The 19,509-nt window shown below is 44.3% G+C and overlaps 1 protein-coding gene across 1 annotated transcript in view; it reads left to right on the top strand.

The window, feature by feature from the left end:
• LOC139695179 (gastrin/cholecystokinin type B receptor-like) overlaps nt 1–19,509 on the top strand; it is a 585,619-nt gene that overhangs the window by 527,718 nt on the left and 38,392 nt on the right. Inside the window, exons 2-3 of the mRNA XM_071593852.1 lie at nt 13,145–13,266; nt 18,589–18,712. Coding sequence (XP_071449953.1) covers nt 13,145–13,266; nt 18,589–18,712 — 246 coding nt within the window. The remainder of the gene's footprint in view (nt 1–13,144; nt 13,267–18,588; nt 18,713–19,509) is intronic.

Raw genomic sequence — 19,509 nt, 5'->3', positions numbered from 1 at the left:
GTGTAAATAATAATAATAATAATAATAATATGTAATTTATCCATTGTTAGAACACGCTATGTCATTTTAATGATTCTCCAAGATGTGTTCCTTTTAAATATTCATTAATATTAAGATTATTTCCTCAAAAATTGTCAAATAAAATGGAAAAGAAATTTTAGCGATTATCGGCCCTTTTGATTCACAACTTTGGAGTCTAATATAATATTGCAGAAACACAAGAAACGACAAAGAACATGTCTTCTTCGGAAAATCGCTCGACGGCCATGTTGTTGAACTAAAGCGACTGCGCTACATTTCATTGGCGACACGCTAACAAATTAATTGGATTGAATTAAAACCCTATTGAATCTTTAAATGGTGGAATCATTTTAAGGTAGCAACACTTAAAGTAATCATTTAGATAAGGGATATGTCAACCAAGCATTTTGAACCCGGTCGTAGTGTACGCAATTTGAATCCGTCGATAGTGGATTCTCATAAGTGCGAAGGCATGATGATAACACACTTATATTTGTGTCAACATCTGTTTGAGTAGTCGCCGAATAAAAGATAAAAATTCAAGTACCAATCAATTCGAAATTTTGGGAAATCCTGATAGGCGGAGAGTCTATACGAGTGTAAAATATTCTTCCACCGGGTCGTATTTAAATGTATGACTCTCGCACGGATCTTTTTAACACCCATTTCCATGGCTTCGCCTGCCCCTACACAACTGCTGCCCCATCTCCACCTAACTACTCTGGCCCTGGAACCATAAGCTAAGATATTTTCTTCGCCGCAATCCCATCAATTTATTGATGCACCTAAGTTAAAAGTGGTGCTAGAGACATGGGAGCTAGAATAAAATTTGAATAAATGTGTTTCGACACATTTTTGGAGGAAAGGTGCTTCACCAGAAAACAGTTACACTACAAAGGGAACCTTCATTTTTAATTTTCAAAATTTTAGGCAAAGTTTTAGATCACATAATTTTTAGGTCAATAAAGAAATATCTCGAATTTCAGAATTTACTTACAGAAAACCAACACAATTTCCGAAAAGATAGATCTTTCAAGACCCAAGTGGCACTTTTCGTTCATAATGCTCGGGAGGAAATAAAGTTCAGGTCGATGCTGTAATGCTACATTTTAAAAAGGCATTCAACGAATTCCCTCATAAAAAGTTGCTCCAAAAGTTGCAAAGCTATGGGATTGATAAATGTGTAATATATTCGACTAGTAACTTTTTAACAGGCCAGTAGCAAAGTTTCGTACTAGTAGCGGTATCATCAAACAAAATAAGTGAAACATTGGGTGTCCCACAGGGACGTGTTGCTGGTTCCCTATTGTTCCTTTTATGCACTAATGACATCGGGTCTCAGGTTTTCAGTAAACTTCGTCTATATACTAGCGATGCCGTAATATATATTGAAATATCCAGTCATGAAGATCAAGTATCATAAGCTAACGACCTAAAGGCAAATCAAAAGTTGCGCGAAATATGAGAGCTAGAATTAAATTTGAATAAATGTGTTTCGATAAATATTTGGAGGAAAAGTACTTCACCAGAAAACACGTTATACAGGGAACCAACATTGCATTGGTGGATTCGGTAAAATACTTGTGCGTAACGATAACTACAGATATCTTCTGGGGAAAACACATTGGTGAAATTTGCGGAATAGCAAATAAAAAGTTAGGATTCATTAAAAAAATACTTGGGGATTTTATTGAAAGTATCAAGGAGCTTTGTTATTTCACATTCGTTAGGACCTACCTTGAGTATTCTCTGCAAGTGTGTATGGGATCCTCATGAAGTAGGCTCAATTTTGTAACTAGATCGAGTACCACGTAGAGTAGCTAGCTTTGTGAAAAGTGTTTAATCAACAAGGTAGCAGTGTCACGACACTATTGGAAGAATTTGGAAGGGAGCCACTCTAGTTGACCGTAGGCTTAAATACTAGTTAAATTAACTGCGTGAATTTGACGCAGGTTACTTATCTGAGGATATTAAGAACATATTACAGGCCTCAAATTACTATGGTAGATTAGATCACCAGGGTAAAATCAGGGAAATTTATTGTAGAACAAATAGATTTAACATGTAGATTTTTCCTCGAAACATTAGAGATCAAATTAGATCTGAAAGTAATCACGAAGGATATAATTAGAATTAGTAGTGTATATATTCATCAATATGTTGCATGTTTCTTCCTGCATGTTATTCTTTTTATTTAATAGACCCATCTTTTAGACAGTTCTACAGCATGATTTGAATGAACGTATCCTGTTATTAAATATTGTATTTCATGTAAGTACTTCCTTTCGTGTTTGATTAAGGTTTGTCGAGTGCACCCGTAAACTAATGAAAAGAATGTTGGACATAGTCCACGGAATGGTGGAAGGTAGAAGTTATGTAGGATTGAAAAATGGCTTCTTGTTATTTAGGGTTTCAGCTATTGGTCATGGAATCAATCGAATTACAAACTCTCTCGGTAGTTTAAGTTCACCAGCATTAATAGTTGTAATATTAATACAAGGCGATATTTAATAGATGTAATGGGTGTATCCAATGTTGGCGATATAACTGGATAATTAACCATACTGAAAACTGTACCGAATAATATTCACATACACATACATCGTGTAAACGTATCGCTAGGCCATTTCTTTTTTATATTAAAGTTAATTGCTGTTTCTTCTACCCCGCTAGTCGGTTGCAATAGGTAAATAATACCCTTTTGAGCCCTTTTCAGGCGACTCCAAGATCCGCGATTACTCGAAATTACGCGAAATTGAAACTCGAAAAAGCTGTCTCAAGTCTTCGCCGAAGTGTCCACTGCAACAACCCGTCATCTTAAACAGGCCAAGGCTTTGTCTTAAGGGAGCCTCTCCATCGAAAGAGAGAGGGCAAGGGCGGGATAGGTGTCACTTGCATGCGGCCGCGTGTCCAGGCCGGCGGTGACGCACACATGCCCGTCCGGCGAGTGCGGCGAATAACCCACGTGGGCGTGTGGCAGGGAGTGTCAGGCCCCGATCGTGAGCACTGACTGAGTGTGACGGAGGATAGACTGACGTGAGCTTGACGCGTTTCCTCATACTTTTGGGACAATTGACTTTGGTTTTGCTGTGATCGCAGATTACAGTTGGGAGGAAAAAGCACTGAAATCTTTCCGTACTGGAGAGGAAGCTCCTTTTATTTTATCCTGTTGTTCCCAGTTGCCCATGCAAGGTTTGTATAAAAATTATCGGTAGCAATGTTTTACTGACGCGTGCTTGAAGTGCTGAATGCAGGCCTTAGGTTTAAGAAAGATCGCAGATCGTCTTGGCATTGATAGGGCAGTGACAGTGCGCACACCACTATATCAATAACAATTTGGTGATGCGAAAAATCTGCGCTAAACTTGTCCTGCCGAAATTCTGTGGACGGATGACTAAGAGCTTAGTCGAGTGTCTGCTTGCGAAGACCTGCAATGGCATCGCGACGATTCCCCAAACCCCTAACAGTTCCGACTTGCCACCAGCAGACTATTTCCCATTCCCCAGAGCGAAATCCTCCCTCAAATGACACCACCATGGGACCCTTAGGGCCGTCAAGGAAGCTTACAGCGCGTACCATTCGAGCGAGGGCCTTCCGGAATCCACCTTCCAGAGAGCCTTCAAATTGTGGAAAAGCCGCGGACAAAAGTGTGTCGACGCTTAATGGATGTATTTTGAAGAATATTGAGGTATTGTAGCAATATCTGAAAAAAAATATTTTTTTAAACTTTTTATGCAAACAAAGTATATTTGTGGCTCTGATGAATACTCTTGTGCCACAAGTAAACTCAATTGCCTTCTTTGTTCCTGTCTAAGAGGCTTTGTCTCTCTCTCTCTCTCTCGTAGTAGTAGTAGTTTTGGGTTTTAGGGTGCGTCGACAGCTAAGGTCATTTTGCACCACTCATTAAATATAAAACTAAAATTCCTTTTTACTTAGGAATAATAAATAAATAAATAAATAAATAAATAAATACGGTTAAATATAAATAAATAAATAATTGTTAAAATCAAAAGCATTAAAATTATGAGCTCCTAAGCTAAAGCTGCCCCATTAAACCGGTTGACCTTAAAAAACTTAGGACTCGGTTAATAGACCCAGAGTCATCCCCTAAAATATTTTTTAAGTCTCCCCTTATCTTCAACATGTCTCTGGCCCTTTGGTATCTTGTACATTCCGTCAGGATATGTTTTATCGTAAGGGGTTGGAAACACTCATTGCAGCGGGGCTGTTCTTTTACCTCCGCAAAGAGGTACGAATGAGTGAGGGCAGAGTGTCCTATTCTCAGGCGCGTAATCATGACCTCTTCCCTCCGAATGTTCCGGATGGAAGAGGACCATGGTGAAACGACCGGTTTTATTGCCCTGAGTTTATTATTTTGCAGAGACTGCCAAGTCTCCTTCCACTGATGCAGGACCGAGTTCCGCAAGGCGGCCTTCACGTCCTCCATTGGAACCAAAGTGGAGTCGGTCTCGGGTTGTCGAAGGGCATCCTTCGCTGCCTGGTCAGCTTTTTCGTTGCCTCTTATGCCGACGTGACCAGGAGTCCATATAAAGGAGACCCTGTTCCCCTTTCTCTGAAGGGACAACAGGGTATAATGGATCTCCTGGACTATCGGGTGCACAGGTGCAAAGACCGATAAAGATTTTAGGGCGCTCAACGAGTCGGTGCAGATGAGGAAAGAGCCATTGCTTTCTTTTATTTCTCCTAGGGCCGTCCTTATGGCTGACAGCTCGGCTGTAAAAATGCTGCAAGAAGTGTGCAGTTTTTTCCTCACGACTCCATGGTAGTGGGACACGACTGCATAGGCACACGCAGATTCTGACTTTGACCCGTCGGTGTAGACTGGGACAAAGTCAGAAAGTGAGCTGAGGACGGCACTGAAGAGCTGCTGGTATTCGGAATCGGTCGTTTTGGCTTTGCGGCGTGCACTGGCAATGAGTTTAATATCCGGCATTGGTGTTAACCAAGGCGGATACTTAGCATAGGAGACGGGGCATATTTGAGGAAATGTAAAATTTACCTCATTAATAAAATCATTAAAACGAACGGCAAAGGGTCTAGTTGCCCTTCTCCGCCTGTTAAATAAGTCTAAAAACCGTTGGTTAAAAACTATGTTAAAACAAGGGTGGATTGTCTCTGATAAAATTTTACAGGCATAGTTGCCCATTAAAATCATCCTGCGGGTTTCCAACGGAGGCTCCCCTGCGTCTGCAAGTAGGCTTGGGACTGGGCTTGTTCTAAATGCCCCGGTGGCCAACCGTATCCCAGCATTGTGGACACATGTGAGTGGTCTCAAGTAAGACTCTCGTCCTGAGGAATAAACTATGGAACCATAGTCCAATTTGGATCGCACCAAGCCTCTGTACAATAAAAGCATGGTGGTGCGGTCTGCTCCCCAAGTGGAGTGAGTTAAAAACTTTAAAACGTTGAGGGTTTGGCGACACCTCTCGCGTAACACGCGGATATGCTCCCGCCAGTTCAGCTTTTGGTCCAGGATCATGCCGAGAAAGCGGACGGACTCCACAAATGGAAGAATCCTACCCAACAGGGTTAGGGTCGGGGTAACGTGGTAACCGCGAAGACGGTGAAAGTGCACGCATTTCGTTTTCTCCATGGAGAAACGAAATCCGTTCTTTCGCGACCACTCTCCCAGTTTGTTTAGAGTCACCTGGGCTTGCCTGGAAGCGTTTGGCAGTCGTGTCGACCGGCAAAATATGGCTAGGTCGTCCACATAGAGCGATGCCATCACCGGGGCATTGATGCATTCCACCACGTCGTTGATGGCGATGGCAAATAACGTCACGCTCAGTACTGAACCCTGGGGTACCCCGTTCTCCTGTGTAAAAGATCGGGATAAGTGCTTCCCAGTCCTTACTTTAAAAAGGCGGTTAGTTAAAAAATTTCTGATAAATAGGGCCATGTTGCCTCTAAATCCCCACTTGTGGAGCGTGTTGAGGATTCTCCATCGCCACACACTATCATAGGCCTTCTCCAGGTCGAAGAAGACTGCTATGACGTGTTGACGGTGGAGAAAGGCTTCCTGGATGAAGTTCTCAGTGCGCACCAGATGGTCTGTCGTGGACCTGCCACGCCGAAAGCCACACTGAGCGTCGGAGAGCAGGTGTCGACTCTCCAAGCACCACATGAGACGTCGGTTTACCATCCGTTCCATCACCTTGCACAGGCAGCTGGTGAGAGATATGGGACGGTAGTTGTTCGGGTCATTTTGGTCCTTGCCCTGTTTTGGGATTGGTATCACGATGGACTCTCGCCAGGCATTTGGAAAACTGCCCTCGTTCCAAAGTTGGTTGAGGGTATTTAGGACCTCCCCAATCGCAGTTTCCGGAATGTTCCGGAGAAATGCGTTGTGGATTTCGTCCGCCCCTGGCGAGGTGTAATGGGAGTCTTCGATGGCGGATTTAAGCTCCCAGGACGTGAAAGGCTCATTGTAGTATTCGCTTGTAGGACCTGCACCGAAATTGAGAGGGACTCTCTCGCATCGCCTCTTCAGGTTCGCAAAGTCCGCGGCATAGCCCTCGTCACTGCTATTGGCCGCGAACTGACTGGCAAATATGTTGCTTATTTCGGCAGGTGAATTAACCACCCGGCCAGCAACAAGCAATGGCGAGATGACAAATGAGCCCTTGGACCCGGAGATTTTCTTCACTTTGTCCCATACCTGACCAAGCGGCGTGCGATGGTTGATGGTAGAGACGTATTCTATCCAGGAAGCCCTCTTGGCCTCCTTCACGGCCCTTCGAGCTCGCGCTCTCAGGCGGCGGTACGATGCCAGATTAGTTGCCGTGGGATATTTTCTAAAAATATTCAATGCTTTTTTCCTCGCCCGAATCGCCCGGTCGCATTCCCCGTTCCACCAAGGGACAGGAGCTCGATTAATGTTCCCGGACGTACGAGGGATACTTTTCGTAGCTGCCGCCAACAGCGTTGAACTTAGTTTATCGACGTTGTGCAACGCGTCGAAACTTGCGTCGTGTTTATATGTAAACGTACGCTTGAAAAGTGGCCAGTCCGCACGGTTAATACGCCACTTTTCCGGAGGTTTTGAAATGGTGGGCGAAGAGTCTTCTTTAACGAGTAGAAGAGGAAAATGGTCACTCCCACAGAGATCGTTGTGGGTGGACATTTTCAGCTTTGGGGCTAGACTTCTCGAGCATAGACAAAGATCTATTGCTGAGAATTCCCCATTGAAGCTGTTAAACCGGGTTTTTTCGCCGCTATTTAATAAAAACAGGTTAAAATCCTCAATAAAGTTGGATAAAATTCGACCTCTCCTATTGCTTTGGGTTTCTGGCCCTCCCCAGAGAGGATCATGGGCATTAAAATCTCCCATCAAAATGAACGGCTGAGGAAGCTGGTGGACAAGGGCTTCAAGGTTCAGGCGGGTCACCGGTGCACCCTCTGGCAGATACACGTTGCATAACGTCATCCTCTCAGGGGTGTGCACCGTGACAGCGACGGCCTGGAATGGAGAGTTCAGTTGGACTCGCGAGGTGTAAAGGGCCTCACGGGCCGCAACTGCTACTCCCCCTTGGGCTCGTTGGCCACTTAGGTCATCCGTTCTAAAAACAGTGAACCCCTTCAGAATACCCTTATCTTCAGCCTTAAAATGGGTCTCTTGGAGACAAATACAAGAGGGTTTAAAATCTTGGATTAAAATGGCCAGCTCCTCCTTGTGCCGATAAAAGCCATTGCAGTTCCACTGCAGAATGGAACACATTTAAAGTGTTAAATTAGAATAAATAAATAAATATATAAATAAATAAAAGAGATGACTAAAAAGGGAGATGACCCACTCTATTGAGGTTATCGCTTGAAGCGATGTTTCCTCTTCCACTCGTTTGCGAAGACCTCAGTATCAGAGATACTCTGGTCCTCTTCAATTACCTCCGGCTTCTTTGGCTTGACTGGAGGCGGCGGGGAAGGTATATTCTCACGCCCTTTTGGCGTGTTCCCCTTGGTGGTTTTTAGTGGGCTCTTCTTTGAAGGGCCCACAGGAGTAGGTGGCTCCTTGTCCACCTTACTCTTTCCATCCTTCACCCTTTTTGGTTTAGGCACTTGCGTGGTTTCTATTGGGGATTCTTTCGGGATCTCTGTCTGCGTGGCGATGGTACACTTTACACATTGCGTGGTTGCAACGGAAGCAAAGGACCGGGAGAAAGTTGGAGCGATTAGCGCCCTGTATTTTCTCCTCGCTTCCGCATATGGGATTTTTCCAGTGTTTTTATCTCCATGACTTTCCTCTCTTCTTTCATCTTCGGGCAATCACGAGAGTACACTGGGTGTGTACCCTCGCAATTCACACAAAGAGGTTCCGAAGAGCACTCTTTATCCTCGTGCGCGTCTTTGCCACAGCGCGGGCAGGTGGCCTTGCCCTCGCAGCGCGACGCGACATGGCCGAACCGTTGGCATTTGAAACAACGCACGGGATTTGGGATGAATGGCCTCACTGGTACCGATTCATAGCCCACAAACACCTTGTCGGGTAGTCTATCACGCGCAAACGTCAAGATCACGGAGGTGCTGTTTACGTTTTCTCCGTTGCGCCTTGTGGTGAGTCGACGACAATCAGTCACTCCCTGAGAGAACATTTCTCTCTTGATTTCTTCGATGTCCACGTATAGAAGGTCGTAGTGACTGATAACTCCCCGACAGGTGTTAAGAGTGCGGTGCACCTCCACCTTAATCGGAATGTCATGGAGCGTTCCCATAGCAAGTAGTTTTTCGCTCTGTGTGTCGTTCAGGGTCTCTATAAGTAGTGTACCATCCCTGAGCTTCTTCACGCTCTTTGGGTCCCCAGGCACAATCTGTGATAACACTCTGCGAATTAAGAAGGGAGAAACCTTTTTCAAGGTCTCACCTTCCTTTGCACAAGACATAATTAAATAGCGCTTACATGCGCCAATACACTTTTCTCCCCCGCCGGTGTCCGGACGGGATCTTTTAAGTGGTGGAAAGGGTTTTTCCTCCATAATAATAAATGATTCGTCCCTCGGCCTCCCCACCCGCCACGGAGCCACACATTTGGGACGCCACTCCGCCAAACCGGAGCGGTCGCCAGGGCTAACTCGAGGGATATAGCGCTTCAGGAGTGGTTGTCTGTTTCGGGGTGGATCTTCGGTGCAAGGGCCCACCAAAACCCTTACATCTCCGACCTCCCTACGCAGACCCCCACAACCTTGGCACTCGCCACCGGAGCGAAAACGCGACGGAAGCCGATTGACCGGGAGTGGCTAGCTCCCGGCCTCCCGTTTACACGAAATCCGGGGCCGAAGAGGGGTATCACTCCCCGGTCCATACAGGGCATCCGACACCCTGCTGGGAACCAGAAAGCTCACCCTCCAGGATCCCCTTCTCTCCCTTACGGGTCTCCAGGCACGGCAAACACCTGGGCGGATCGCAGGCCAGATGGTATGGCCGCTCACAGACAGTGGATCCACAGCACTGTCCGGACGCATCCCTTGCTGGCTTGGGGTTTGTTTTCGGGGTTTTCTCCCCGCCCTTTTAGTCGCCTCTTACGACAAGCAGGGATACTGCGGGAGTATTCTCTACCCCCCTACCCGCAGGGGGGCTCTCTCTCTCTCTCTCTCTCTCTCTCTCTCTCTCTCTCTCTAGACGGGACCATTAGGTCTCAATTTCGCTCAAATAAAGACTTCTATCTATCTATTTATCTCTCTCTCTCTCCTTCTTCAAGTTTAAGATACTCCCAATCTAGTATCTCCATGAATCTCGTCTCAATTTTCTTTTCCGGACGATTTTTAAATGAACGTCCAGATTACCTTTCAATTTTATTCCTGATCATGTAATGCCGATGTCCTTCTGCAGATTGGAGGAAAGGCTGACTTTCCTATTCATCGATTAATATATTTCATGGCCAATTAATAATTTCATGAGTATATAATTCCAATTATATGATTAAACTAAGTATCAAAACATTGTGTAGCTCGAAAATAATCTAAGTGCTCGTTTTTAAATGTCATTTTTTGTTACTTAGCCGTATTTGTATTCTCAAACTTTTTAATGCCCCATCCTTTCAATATTTTATACGACTTATAGACGCGGAAATATTAAGAATATTAGAGTGAGAGTCCAAAACCTAGATTAAACGACAGTATACCATTATCAGAGATGCTGTACATAAAATGTCAACCGAAATAAAATTTAGCTCCCTGTCGCACGTCTAAACATGTACAACTGTGACGGTGCCCATAGGGCGAAGGCGGGGCCCGAAATTTTCGAGTTTAAAAATATCCACTATGGCGGACGCACGAGATCCCTAACCATTCGCAAAGCGAGGTCACTTCTCACTATTTGGAAGATTTTTTTAGTACAGAGAAACGCACATTGAATTCATTCCAGTCCTCCCCGCTTGTTTACCCACTCACTCGCTCGACCTGCCCCCTCCCGTCGAATGACGGAAACCGCCCGCCCGCCCGCCCTCCGCCGCCACCCCTGCGAACCCCAATCCACTCCCGCTGCCTGACGAAACGAACGTGGAGTCGAGAAGTGGTGGCACTTAAAACGTCTTTAAAGCGAAGCGAATTCCTTCTGGAGAGAGAGAAGGGAAGAAATCAAAGGGGGCGGGCGGGGGAAGAATATTCAGACTCGATGGCAAGACTCTTCGCTGGGGTCTCTCTCTCTCTTTTTCTTCTCGAGTGTCTGCAGCTATAAAGAAAAAGATTGGCGGCAGACGGCCACGCAAATAACTTTCGAAAGTGAAGTGGGCTGCAAACGTGAAAATACGAAGGTTGAAGGATACTGCTCTTTCCCTCTCTCTCTCTCTCTTCAATCACGCACGTGTGGCGAGTTAAAATCATCCAATTGTTTATTTTCCCATGGAAGTGCATGTCGCAATGCAGCACGGGAAATGTGTAAAAGTCACATAGATCGCGGAAGGAAAAGCAAATGGCGCTCAAAGATCCCGAAAACGACCCGAGGCATCGATCGACATGGCAGCCACAACTACAACGCCCCTTTTGATCAAATGAAATCTTCAGTCAGGTTCCTGGCACAACAAGCGCAAGTAGACATTAACAGTATACACGTTCTTCCGAATTCAGTTCAAAATCTGACGATTTCACGAGAATGAAGGAGAGAAAACTTTTCAGACGGATGAAAATAAATCATTAGAAATTTTACTCTTCCTGGAATCGGATTTTGCATTGAGCAACCAGAGGCCTGTGCGGTAACGCAGCCTGCGACCTGTTCAAGTAGAACGAATTTCTGAACGCGCGCAATGCCTGGCCACGAACCCTGCGGCAATTTTTGTATTTCTTATAACCCTGCAAGCCACCGCTAGGGTGTGTGGCAGGGGGTGAATATATACAAGACCTATTTTGACCCGACGGCTTTGCCCCCTACCGTGGTCGGACAATGCTATTCTGATTTCTTATCGTTCTTGGAAAAAATGAAATCTTAAATCTATCTGTTCAACATTAAATCTCTCCTACCGTAGCACGATGGGGGTTATATTACATTTTCAGCATCACTTCTAAAGAGACATCCTTCCAATTTATGCAAAATATTTAATTCGTAATTTAATCTTCGCTCCGTGAGTGATTGCCAGCCTGGCTCCTCTAATATTTTGAATACGCTACTAAGTTTATCATTACAACGTTTTACAAATATAGCTCTCCTACGCTGCACGCGATCCAATTCGGCAATTAATCCACCTTCAGAAGGATCCCGTAATATACTTGCAGCTTATTGTAAATGAGGCCTAACCAGCAAAAGATAAAATTTCTCTTTGACCTTTTCATCACATTTACCAACCTTCCAATAAATCCCAATATTTCATTAGCTTGTCCACAAATTCCCCGTATGTTTCACCGAGGAGAGATCGTGAGTGAGGGCAACGCCTAGGTATTGAGTATTGAGTCTACACATTCCATTTCGGTGTTCCCAATGCAGTAGGCGTTCGGGAAGGAATTGCTCCTTTTCCAAAAATTCCTCACTACGTACTGTTTTAAGTTTAATTCTAATTGTCAAGTGTCGCACCAGCGTTCTATAGCATCACGGCAATCTGACAAAGCTGCTGTAAACCACTGCATCGTCGGCAAATAAACGTATCTTACTGGTGACTTTGGAGTCAATGTCGTTAACGTAAAGAAGGAATAAAAGAGGTATGATGAGACTTCTACACCTGAAGCAACTTCTACTGCATAACTCCATCTATCACTACGTTTTAAACCAGACCATTCAAAAATTCTTTAATCAAACTCGTGACATTTGTATCCATGCCATATGCTTCTAGCTTTGCGAGTAGTTTACTATGAGATACTCTGTCGAAGGCTTTCTTAAAATCTGGATATATCGTGTCCACTGGAGCATTGCTCTCCCCGAAATAAGAATATCATGAACAAAAAGCCCAAGTTGTGTCTCGCAGGATCAACCTTTTCGGAAACAGTGCTGATTTTTCATTAATAACTTCTGATTAACGAGGTGTCTTGGGATCGAACTGGAAACTATATGTTTCATAACCTTGCACGAAATGAATGTGAGGGGATCGAGATGGTGCGGGGGCTAGCGTACTGGCTTCCCACCCAGAGGGCCCGGGTTCAAATCCCGGCGGTGTTGAATATTTTTCAGAGGTATCTCGATCCCTGCTTGAGGTGCTTTGTGGAGGGCACTTTGAGTGAGTACGCCGTCCGTCGGATGGGACGTTAAGCTGCGGACCCCTTGGCGCCTTTCGTTAAAAGTAGGCTAATGCCGACGCCGGGTTTCTCTCCACCCTTCATCCTTTCCTATCCATCCCCTATGGCGCAAATGACCTCAGCTGTCGGTCGCCTCCCCTCAAAACTACTACTATGAATGTGAGGGAAATAGGTCTGCAATTGCTCGGGCTTTCTACGTTTTTAAATATTGGTGTTACGTTTGACGTGTTCCAATGTGTTTTCCCAGGACATATCCGCCGTTATCGTTAAACCCAAGTATTTTACCGATTCCACTTGTGTAATGTTGGTTCCCCGTCTTGTGTGTTTTCTGGTGAGGTACTTTTCCTTCGTAACACATAATAATAGACAAGGAACCGTATTGTCTGTGTCCGTCCAAATATTCCTTAACCGGTAGGATATCAACAATTAATTTATGTAACTCCTCGTTTCAGATGGCTAAGCTGTTCTCATACACGTGGACGATGGGCGTTTTCCTGTGCAAGTTCGTCTACTACATGCAGAATGTCTCCACGATATGCTCCGTATTAACTCTGACAGCCATCAGCCTCGAAAGGTAAGTCCTTCTTTTGCGAGAAAAGAAATGGAACCAGAGCTCACAACAACTGATCTTCGCGAATATTTAACGAATACTAAATTTTTCAAAGTGTCTACTCTGTATCATTTTGCATAATGAATTACGAGTGGATTTCTATGCTACGGCTCTAATGCTTCATTGAATTTTGCCTCAGATAAGATAGATAGTGACGTTTTTCGTCAATAAAAAATATTTTAAATTACGAAAAGCCAGAGGTTTATCACAATTCGGTTCACATTGAATCCTAAACAAGCTCCAACTGGTATTTCTAGTTAGTAATTTAATTCAATTTAATTGTAAATTCAGTTTTTACATTTAGAGTTAACAAGCTATTTCCTGAACTTATCGCTTGTGAAAAATAGCTTTTATTTCCGGGCAAATATCATAATTTAAGAACTAAAAACGTAATTTCCAAGAATTAAGAGGAGCGGTAAATACGGCCGCATAAGTATTATGGGAAAGATCAACCCCAGCCGTACTCTAAATGGTGGGCGAAGGATACGGTGAGGGAATATTCAGGGCAAAAAAATATATAATTAAATTAAATGAAAAATGATTGTGGGTTAGGACGGAGAAAACGATTAAACCAACATACGATACAAAAACACACTCTGGCTAAGGTGCGCTAGATAGCATTCACCCTCGCCCGCGGCAAGGATTCAAAACACACAGGGCTTACGAGAGATTTCTCCCTACGCCAGCCGCCCGCTACCTACACGCGATAAAATAAATATAAATAAATAAAAATACATTCAATAATTTTATATATTTTTGCCCTGTGGGTTGCGGTAGTCCAGGGGGTAGAGCGTTGGACTACTGACCGGAGGGTCCCGGGTTCGATTCCCGGGTAAGGCACTCTGGGCACCTGCAGCTCCACCCAAGCTAAAGTGATTTTTCGGGTACCAGGTCTTCCTGGGAAACCATAACCGGTACAGGGAAAGGAACTGGCCCCCCTTCCCTGATGTGTGAATTTCACACGCCGTATAGGGCTTAGCACTTCTACTATCACCTACCAAATCGACCTACGCGTTGATCACTGTGTTTCTGATTTTATAATCCCTCACCATATCCTTTGGCAACCATTAAGAGTACGCCTGGGGTTGATCATTGCCATGGTAATTTCCAATGCTAAAAAAATATCACCAAATATTTTTCCATTGCTCTTGATTTGCTGAAAATCACCATGTCCAGATCGTTAGTAAAATCTAGCAGCTGAAATACACATAAAATATACAAGGTTTGTCCTGAAAGTGATGTCAGTAAGTCTAATGCGAATTATTCATTGCATTTTTTGTCTCAAGAGCTTTGAAAATCTTCAAAATATGCTCCTTTTGCGTCGATACATGGGCTACAGCGGGACTTTCAGTTCTCGAATGCGTTACGTTAGGCCTTCGGATTGTCCTTGAATGGCGCGTTGCATGCTGCTTTGACGCCGTCCATTGTCCCGAAATGCTTGTCTTTCAGGGGTTCTTTGAGAAGTGGAAACAGAAAATTCGAGGGGAGATGTCTCGTCACCAATAACGACGTCCAAAAATTTGGGATCACGTTTGCACATGCCCGGGTTTTGTTGGCACGTTTCAACGCGACGTGACTTCGGGTCGTCAGTGAGGACTTTTCGAACCATTTTTGCGCACACCTTCCACATGCCGATATGGTTCGTAACGGTCTCATAAACTTAAGTTTGCGGAGTGTTTAACATGCCGGCCACGAACACTTGATCCTCGGTCTTAAATCAACAGTTCCCTCACTCGCGTCACACCGTCGACCAAGGTGGCCGTGGATGGCCGTCCGGCGAGGTCGTCGACCTCTTCCAGGGCCTCCATAGGGGCCTCGTGGCACCGGAACACTTGCAGCCCATCTGACAGGGCATCATCCTCTTTCTACGCAGTCTTGATCATAGAAACAGTTTCCCTAGTGGTCTTGCCAAGTTTCACGCACCTAAAATTGATCGCAAATCTTTGCTCTGACGAGTGCTGCATTTCCATTTGCAGAAGAACAACAATCGCAGACAGGCCCATGCCCTCTCTCTCCCCGGATGCTCGGGGGCACACTGAGCGACCGAACGCTGCTTTTGTAGCTGGGGTCCCCCACTATCAGTTTCATCCGGTTCGATCGCGGTACGGCGTACAGTCGCGTCACAATAAAATCACTGACATTATTTTCAGGACATACCTTGTGTGTGTGTGTGTTTATATATATATATATATATATATATATATATATATATATATATATATATATATATGTATATATATATTATTATTATTAGGCAATCTACCGGTTAAGGTAGGTTTTTAAATGGACAAAATTACTAATTTAATAATTTGTGACCCCTAGCAAAACACAGCATCCTACTTTACATCAGGTCCGTCTTCAGCTCTGAGTACTTTCTTCCTCCCTTCATCCCGTCCAACATCCATATCCTGCTCCTTCCCTTTCCTCGTTTGCCTAACATACTCCCCTAAATTACAGTCTTCAACATCCCACTGCCGGTCAATACCTCCTTCAGCCACTTTTCCTGCCTCAATAGGATTGCTCCAAACAAACCCCTCTCTTCGCCTACCATACAAAGTACTTCCTCGTTTATTTTCTTCTCTGTTAAGGTAGGTTTTTAAATGGACAAAATTACTAATTTAATAATTTGTGACCCCTAGCAAAACACAGCATCCTACTTTACATCAGGTCCGTCTTCAGCTCTGAGTACTTTCTTCCTCCCTTCATCCCGTCCAACATCCATATCCTGCTCCTTCCCTTTCCTCGTTTGCCTAACATACTCCCCTAAATTACAGTCTTCAACATCCCACTGCCGGTCAATACCTCCTTCAGCCACTTTTCCTGCCTCAATAGGATTGCTCCAAACAAACCCCTCTCTTCGCCTACCATACAAAGTACTTCCTCGTTTATTTTCTTCTCTGTCCATTTCACCTTCTCCATTCTTCTCCACACCTACCATTCAAAAGCCTCCAATCTACGTCTATCCTCCTGCTTCAATGACCACGTTTCCGCGCCGTACATAGCTACGCTCCATATCCAAGTTTTTACGAGTCTTTTCTTAACATCCTTACTCAACGTCCCTGTCATCAACTCCCTCCTCCTTGTGAAAGCCTCTTTGCCTAGCGCAATTCTTCTCCTTACGTCCCTACTACTTTGACCTTGTTGGTCCAAAACACTACCGAGATACGTAAACTGTTCTACCTGCTCTAGTTTTTGCCCTCCTATTTTAATGTCAAGCTTGGCCTTTTTCTCTCTAGAAAATCGCATTACCTTTGTTTTATTAATAATGATTCTCATCCCATACCTGTCGCAATTAATTTCAAATTCACTCAGCAATGCTTGCGCCCCTTGGCTGACTGACAAACTAAAGCTTGGTCATCAGCAAACCTAACTGATTTTACGAATTCCCCGCCCATTTTCATTCCTACCTCAAGTTCTTCCCATGCGTCTTTGATCATTTCCTCTGCATACAGGTTGAACAGCAACGGTGATAATGGGCAACCCTGCCTTACACCCCTTCCTAACACTGCCCATCCTGACTCCCCGTTTCCCACCCGCACCTGAGCAGTCTGAGACATGTACAGGTTGCGGATTAGCCTCCTTTCCCTAAAATCTATTCCTATTTTCTTTAATATACCCATTAGTTTTTCACAATTCACTCTATCAAACGCTTTTTCGAAATCTACGAAACAGGCAAATACCTCCTGGTTGTGTTCTATATTCCTCTCGATTAATAATCTCATTACTGAAATGGCATCACGTGTACCTGTCCCCTTCCTAAACCCAAACTGATCATCCCCTAATTAATCATTTGCCCTACTCTCTATCCTTTTGTTTATGATCCTGAGAACAACTTTAGCTGCGTGGGATATCAAACTTATCGTCCTGTAGTCCTCACAAGATGTAGCCTTTACCTTTTTCGGGATAGGAACTCAAACTGATCTCACAAAGTCTTCCGGCCAAATTCCTTCCTCATAAATACTACGAATCAGCCCATATAGCCTCTTCCTCCCTCATTTTGCTTAACGTTTCAGTAGTTTCGCGGGAAAGTTATCCACCCCACGGCTTCTTTTAGTTTCATCTTGCTTAATGCCCTTTCTATCTCATCGTCGAGTATTCCTGGACCTAACCTATCTTCATCTACGTCATATTCTTTTTCAATATCTAACTTTGTTGGTCGAAGTTCTTTACTATGTAGTTCTTCTATATACTCTTTCAATCTCCCTTGGATCTTTCCTGTGTCAACTATTACCTTATCAGCCAAATCTCGAACTGCTATCATTGACCTTCCTTTCTTACTTCCCGATAAAGATTTAACTTTGCTGTACAGCGCACCGATTTCACCCTTCCTCTGCAGACTTTCCATATCCTCGCACTGCGTCTTCCACCATGCTTCTTTTGCTTTATTTGTTGCCCGCCTCAATTTATTGCTCAATTCTTTGTACTTCATTTTTCCTAATTCTGTATTTACATTTTTCCATTTTCGCCGCTCATCCATCTTTGTAATCATCTCTGTTTCCTAGTCCTTTTAGCGTTAACGGTTCCAATAGTGTCTTTTGCGGCTTTAGACAACTCTTTCTTGATACATTCCCATTTGTCTTCGATAGTACATAGCTCTTTACCATCCTCCATGATTCCCTCTACCGCCTGTTTGTATTCCTTCCTTTTCAAACTATTTAATGGTTTTACATTCCATTTTCTAACTCGCCGCCCCTACCTTATCTTTTTGAAACGGACGCTACATTTAATAACAACTAAATTGTGGTCAGAGTCCGCATCCGCTCCCGGGAAGCTGTGCGAATTTATCAACCTGTTCCTAAACCTGTGTCTAACCAGGATAAAATCTAGCTGATACCTTTCTGAGTCACCTGGCATTTTCCATGTGTACCTGTGTCTTTTGTGGTGTTCACCCAGTACTAAGCCCGACGGCATTTGAAATTCACACCTCAGGGTAGGTGGGCCAGTTCCTTTCCTTGTGCCGGTTATGGTATCCCAGGAAGACCTGGTACCCGAAAAATCACTTTAGCTTGGGTGGAGCTGCAGGTGCCCAGAGTCTCTTGCCCGGGAATCAAACCCGGGACCCTCCGGTCAGTAGTCCAACGCTCTACCCCCTGGACAACCGCGGACCTGGCTATATATATATATATATATATATATATATATATATATATATATATAGACGTATGCGTAAATGTCAAACACGCGTTATGCTGATGTATTTGAGCTGAACCGATAAAGAAGATAACCTAGTGCTGTATTGATCATACAATTATTGACCTTACTTCGCACGCATCTTTCCCCCCCTAGGTACTACGCCATCGTGCATCCAATGAAGGCCAAGTACACGTGCACCGTGGGGCAGGCGACCAAGATCGTGCTGGGGATTTGGGTGGCATCCCTGCTCCTGGCTGTCCCCATCCTTTTCGTTCAGGTGAGGCAACCTAATACCGCTGGTCCTTTCCCTAACCCCACAAAGCGACACCCACATTACTCTGACGGGAGGCGAGGGGTCGCAGCACTGTAGTCAGTCCGAATTATCCCCGGGCTGCGAGGCCACGCGGAAGGGGAAATAGTGTGTGCAAGAGACATTCAATTGAGTACGTCATGGAGGATAGTTTACTACGCCATGGCAAGTGATCGATTTTGGTTCGGGCGAGTCCAAATTTAGAATGGTACCGATTAATGGGATGTGCCTCGGATAGTGGCAGAATGATAAGTACGTACTACAAGCATGTTCACTCTTTCCCCTCTAATTGATGTTCTTGCCTCTCATCTACACAACAACTAGCAAGCCGCCGCGTGGGTGTGTGGCAGGGGGTGCACCGCAACCACCCGCAAAATAGAATAAACCCAAATTCAAAACCAACATATTCATGTCAATTTGCACCCACAAAGTCGTCTATATTCATGCAAAAACCTTCATAAACTATCAGTACATATACATATGCTATGAAATACATACGAGTATACTATCAACTGACATACACATTCATCTACGAATACACCTTAGGTCTTTGCAACCTTTAATCTTGTTCTCACTTGTAAATTAAATGTCTTCAATATTTCAATGGTGACTTTGGCTTCTTACTATTATGACTCCTGATTGCCCGCGGAAAGAACGAGTATTTGAACCATTTAGTCGACTATCAGTTAAAAAGTGGCTCAATTTTAGGCCACTTTTGCGCCTGCCTCTTTTCCTTCGGCGAAGGATGAAACACCCGACGCGCT

This window comes from Hetaerina americana, unplaced genomic scaffold (assembly GCF_022747635.1).
Source record: "Hetaerina americana unplaced genomic scaffold, ioHetAmer1.1.p SCAF_6, whole genome shotgun sequence".
NCBI lineage: Eukaryota > Metazoa > Arthropoda > Insecta > Odonata > Calopterygidae > Hetaerina > Hetaerina americana.
Note: the sequence above shows the minus strand (reverse complement) of the source record. Positions and strands in the feature narration are given on the sequence as shown.